Genomic DNA, 6,236 nt, shown 5'->3' on the forward strand with positions numbered 1-6,236 from the left:
ATTTAAGGGGAAGCTGGAGAAAGGAATAGAGGGATATGGTGATGGGGTGAGATGAAGGGTGGGAGGAGGCTGGTGTGGAACATAAACACCTGCATAGACCATTTGGGCTGTGTAGGGACAAATGAACAAGAGGATGCCATTCAACCCCTTGAGACTGTTCCGCCATTCAATGAGATCATGGCTGATCTGAACCTTAACTCCATCCGCCTGCCTTGGCTCTGTATCCTTTTATACCCTGGGCTACCAAAATTCTATTGATCTCTGACTTTAAATGAATAATGGAGCCCCAGTATCGACTGCTTTTTTGTGGGCGACAGTTCCTCACGTCTACCACCCTTTGTGTGAAGAAGTGTTTCCTAACTTCGCTCCCGAATGGCCTGGCTCTGATTTTAAGTTTGTCCTCGACTCCCCCCACCTGAGTAAAAAGTTTCTCTCTATCTAACCGATCAATTCCTTTCAAATTCCTAAAAACCTCGATCAGATCACCTGTAACCTTATGTAGTTAATCTACGTTGTCACTTTTAATGATTTGTGAATTTTTGAATTCATTGAATTGTAGAATAGTGCAGCAGGAGGAGGCCATTCGGCCCATCGAGTGCGCCACCTCTATCGAAGAACAATCCAGTCAGTCCCATTCCCCCTGCTCTTTCCCCATATCCCTGTATTTTTTTCTCCTTCAAATATTTATCCAATTCCCTTTTGAAGGCTACTGGTTGAATCTGTATCCACCATGGCTGCAGTGTGCACCATCTACAAGATGCACTGCAGCAACTCGCCAAGGCTTCTTCGGCAGCACCTCACAAACCCGCCACCTCTACCACCTAGAAGGTCAAGGGCAGCCGGCGCATGGGAACACCATCACCTCCACGTTCCCCTCCAAGTCACACACCATCCTGAACCTGGAAATATATCGGCCGTTCCTTCATCGTCACTGGGTCACAATCCGGGAACTCCCTCCCTAACAGCACTGTGGGAGCACCTTCACCACACGGACTGCGGCGGTTCAAGAAGGCGGCTCACCACCACCACCTTCTCAAGGGGCAATTAGGGATGGACAATAAATGCCGGCCTTGCCAGCGACGCCCACATCCCGCGAATGAATTTTTATTTAAACAGGCAGCACAGCACATTCCAAATCCTAACCCCGTGTTGTGTAATAAAGTTGGCTCCTTGTATTGATGGGTGTTTTTTTTAAGGGGGTTTTTAAATGTGTTTGTGGTTGCAGGAATCAAGCCGTACAAGTGCCAGTACTGCAGCAAGAGCTTCAGCCGGAGAGCCCACATGATTGAGCACCAACACTCGCACACCGACACCTACACCATCCGGTGCGGGCCCTGCGGCAAAGGCTTCACGCGGGAGAAGTACCTCAAGCAGCACCGGTGCGGGCTCTTCGCCGGCCGTGGGGAGGAGCGGCAGGCCAGGAAGCGGCGTTGTGGCGCCCGCAGGGGGCCCTGCCGGCCCAAGAAGGCCTCGGTGGGCAGCCGGGCGGCCTCGGGAGCGCCGAGGGGGGAGGCCGAGGACCGGCGGCCGCGAGCGGAGGGGGCGGAGCAGGTGATCGTCCTGTCGGAGCCGGAGGAAGCGAGCGGCAAAGGCGCGGGACGCACTGGGATAGCGGTCACGGTGCCGGGTAGCGCCGGCCTATCGGAGCTGCCAACTGGCCACGGTGTCACCTTGCTTAAGCTTCCGGTTGACATCCATGCCTCAAAATGAGCCGACTCTGGACTTTGCCGCTACGCAAAAGACTTTAAAAAAAATATATATTATATATAAATAAATAAAGATCGGCGAGAAATCATGACAAAGCGAACGGATATTAACGTGGCTGTTACCTTTTGGCCCTGGCATCCTTTACATAGACCAACGCAAACGTCAACTTGGAAAGCGAGAGCTGGTTTTATTATAGTCCAGACTAAGCCGCAGTGAGCAATGGCCTTCGAACCACAAATAAAAGACACTTTTTCTAACAAAATAAAAAAATAAAACTCTTTTCTCTCAAATCATTTGCATCCTGGATGTGGTGCAGGAGGTTACGAAGGGTCATGGAGTGAGTGGGCAAAACTGCAGCACTTCAATGTTGGCCAACTGTGAGGTCATCCACAGCGCAGGACGTTCCAAAGCGCTTCACGGCCAACGAAGTACTTTTTTGGAGTGTAGTCACTGTTGTAATGTGGGAAACACAGCAGCCAATTTGCGCACAGCAAGCTCCCACACACAGCAACGTGATAACAACAGATTATCTGGTCATTATGTTGATTGAGGGATAAATATTGGCCTGGAGCACCGGTGATAACGCCCCTGCTTGCCTTTGAAATAATGGCCGTGGGATCTTTTACATCCACCTGAGAGAGCAGACGGGGCCTCGGTTTAACGTCTGATCCAAAAGGCGGCACCTCTGACAGTGCGGCGCTCCCTCAGCACTGCACTGGAATGTCAGCCTAGATTTTTGTGCGCAAGTTCCTGGAGTGGGACTGGAACCCACAACCTTCTGACTCCGAGGCGAGAGTGCTGCCCACTGAGCCACGGCTGGCAGCTCATACAGAGGTAGGGAGGGGTAGGGCACGGAGGGATTTGAAAACAAGGTTGGGAATTTTAAAATCGAGACGTTTCCAGTCCAGGAGCCAATGTAGTTCAGCGAGCACAGAGGTGATGGGTGAGCGGGACTTGGTACGAGTTAGGATATGGGCAGCAGAGTTTTGGATGACCTCAAATTTATGGGAGGTGGAATATACAGCATTGCCATTGTGTTTGTGCCGTGTCTTTGCCAAAGCATTCCAAAAGGAATCCCACTGCCCTGCTCGCCCCCAGAGCTCTCTATCACTTTCTGTTTCAAATATCTATCCAATCTTCCCTTAAATGACCCAGTGGTCTTTACAACAACCACTCCCTGTGGTACTTTTCATACACAGGTGTCAGTCAGATCCCACTCCAGAGACTTGAGCAGATAATCTAGGCTGACACTCCCGTACAGTACTGAGGGACTGCTGCACTGTCGGAAGTACCGTCTTTCGATGAGATGTTAAACCGAGGCTTTGTCTACACTCTCAGTTTTAGACGTAAATGGAAAGCTAGATAACATGAGGGAGAAAGGAATGGAAGGATATGTTGATAGGGCGAGATAAAATATGATGGGAGAAGGTTCATGTGGACAATAAATGGCCAAGTGGCCTGTTTCTGAAAAGATCCCGTGGCACTTTGAAGAAGAGCAGGAGAGTTCTCTTGCAGCTAACCAACAACATCATTAACACAGTTTATCAGGTCATTTAGCACATTTCTGTTTGTGGGAGCTTGCTGTGCACAAATTAGCTGCTGTGTTTACTACATTACAACAGTGACTACACTTCAATAAAGTACTTCATTGTACTTAGTAGGAAGAATAAGGAGAGGCAATACACACTAAATGGTACAAGTTTAAATGGGATGCAGGAACAGAGATGTCGGGGGTATGTACACAAATCTCTGAAAGTGGCACAAGTTGAGAAAGCTGTTTTAAAAAGCATAAGGTTAGGCCCCAGCGGGAGTATTGTGTCCAGTTCTGGGCACCACACTTTAGGAAGGATGTCAAGGCCTTGGAGAGGGTGCAGAGGAGATTTACTGGGATATGAGGGATGCGGGACTTCATTATGTGGAGAGACTGGGGTTCTCCTTAGAGCAGAGAAGGTTACAGGGAGATGTAATAGCGGTGCTCAAAATCACAAAGGGTTTTGAGTAAATGAGAAGCAACTGTGGACAGTGGCAGACGGGTCGGTAAACACAGGTCACAGATTTAAGATAATTGACAAAGGTCCCAGAGGGGAGATGAAGAGAATTATTTTTTCACGTAGAGAGCTGTCATGATCTGGAACGCACTGCCTGAAAGGGCAGTGGAAACAGATTCAATGGTAATTTTCAAAAGAGAATGGATAAATAGTTGAAGGGGAAAAATTTGCAGAGCTATGAGGGAAAGGGCAGGGGCGTAGGACTAATTGGATAGCTCTTTCATAGAGCAGGCAGAATGGGCTGAATGGCCTTCTGTACTGGAAGATGCTATGTTTGGGTGTGAAGCACTTTGGGATATCCTAAGATCTTGAAAGACGTATAAATGCAAGTTCTTTCATTCTTGCATTGTTTTGCCATCACAGTGGCCCTTGCCCCCATGCTTTTTCCAACGGTTGCAATCTCTCCTGCGGATGTAAAAAATTTCAAAGAAGTGTAGGGGAGAGTTCTCCCCAATGTCCTGGAGCCAAAATGTATCCCTCAACAACAACAACAACAACTTTTATTTATATAGCGGCCTTTAATGTAGTAAAAAGTCCCAAGGCACTTCACAGCAGTGTTATAAGAGAAAACGAATAAATTTGACGCCGAGCGGGACAAGAAGAAATTACGGCAGATGACCAAAAGCTTCATCAAAGAGGTAGGATTTAAGGAGCATTTTAAAGGAGAAAAGAGAGGTTTAGGGAGGGAGTTCCAGAGCTTCGGGCCCAGGCAACAGAAGGCATCAATGGTTGAGCGATTATATCAGGGATGCTCAAAAGGGAAGAATTTGAGGAGCACAGACATCTCGGGGGGTTGTGGGGCTGGCGGAGGTTAGAGAGATGGGGAGGGGTGAGGCCATTTGTCAATAAGGATGAGAATTTTGAAATCTAGGCGTTGCTTAACCGGGAGCCAATGGAGGTCAGTGAGCACATTGATGGGTGAGCGGGACTTGGTGTGAGTTAGGACACGGGCTGCCGAGATTTGGACGACCTCAAGGTTACGTAGGGTAGACTGTGGGAGGCCAGCAATGGAGCAGTCAAGTTTAGAGGTAACAAAGGCATGGATAAGGATTTCAGCAGCAGATGAACTGAGGCAGGGGAGGAGGCAGGCATACGAACAATAACGGACAGGTAAAGACCACCTGGTCCATCGAGCCTGTCCCACACAATTGCGATGCCTCATGTATCACAACATATACATGTCACCCCACCCAAAACCAGGTGATTTCCTGTGAGAGGCAAAAAAAACATTAAGAACCCAGGCCAATTTGGGGAAAAGAAATCTGGGAAATTCCTCCGACCCATCTGGGCGATGGAAGCTAGACCAGGAGATCACTCTGGCCCTGAAGTTCCTGAGAGGGCAGCTTGTTCCAGAGGTGGTCTATTCTCTGGGAAAAGAACCATCTCCTGACATCTAACCGAGATCTGGCCTTATACAACTTAAATTTGTGATCCCTGATCCTGCCTAACGTATTTAATTGAAATAAATGGTCAGCTGGAACACTGTCTATTCCCTTCATTATCTTATAAACCTCAATCACATCCCCCCTAAGTCTACACTGCTCTAAGGTAAAGAATCCCAACTCTTTTAGCCTATCTTGATAACTAAGATGCTTTAGACTTAGAATCAGTCTAGTGGCCCTCTTCTGTACCCTTTCCAGAGCCTCAATTTCACCCACCCTGTGAGGAGACCAAAACTGGACACAGTATTCCAAGTGTGGTCTGGCTAAGGTCTTGCACAAGGACAAAACAGTACGCCTCGTCTTATACTCCATTGTCCGATGAATACATCCCAACACCCTACTTGCTCTAGCTATTGCTGTACAGCATTGCTCATGCACCTTTAAGGATGTATGCACTAGAATGCCCAAATCTCTTTCTATCTCCACCATCTTTAATGCCTTTTCCTGGAGCGTGTATGAATGTTGAGCATTTGCCCTGCCCACATGCATAACACTGCACTTATCTAAGTTAGACATCATTTTCTAGTCATGAGCACAGTCTCCCAACACAATAAGATCTGCCTGAATCAGACGAGCCTCTTCACAGCTCCAACACTCGCACAGATCTCGGTATCATTTGAAAATTGTGCTGCCAATCCCTGAATCGAGATCATTAATAAAAACAGTAAAAAGCAAGGGGCCCAAACCTAATCCCTACGCGACTCCACTGGTGACTGGTCTGCAAACAGATCCAAATCCATCTATAACTATTCTTTGCCTGCATCCTGCCAGCCAGTTCTGAATCCAACTCGACATATTTCCACTAATACCAGAGGCTTCAATCTTATTGGGGGTAATATATTAGCATGGATAGAGGATTGGCTAACTAACAGAAAACAGAGAGTCGGGATAAATGGTTCATTCTTGGGTTGGCAACCAGTAACTAGTGGGGTGCCGCAGGGATCAGTGCTGGGACCCCAACTATTTACAATCTATATTAACGACTTGGAAGAAGGGACTGAGTGTAACATAGCCAAGTTTGCTGACGATACAAAGATGG

At 47.8% G+C, this 6,236-nt stretch overlaps 1 protein-coding gene across 1 annotated transcript in view; it reads left to right on the plus strand.

The window, feature by feature from the left end:
* Positions 1–1,985, plus strand: part of znf341 (zinc finger protein 341) — a 49,772-nt gene extending 47,787 nt beyond the window's left edge. Inside the window, exon 15 of the mRNA XM_070896409.1 lies at positions 1,226–1,985. Coding sequence (XP_070752510.1) covers positions 1,226–1,710 — 485 coding nt within the window. The 3' untranslated portion in view covers positions 1,711–1,985. The remainder of the gene's footprint in view (positions 1–1,225) is intronic.
* Positions 1,986–6,236: the final 4,251 nt, after the last annotated feature.

This window comes from Pristiophorus japonicus, chromosome 12 (assembly GCF_044704955.1).
Source record: "Pristiophorus japonicus isolate sPriJap1 chromosome 12, sPriJap1.hap1, whole genome shotgun sequence".
Classification (NCBI taxonomy): domain Eukaryota; kingdom Metazoa; phylum Chordata; class Chondrichthyes; family Pristiophoridae; genus Pristiophorus; species Pristiophorus japonicus.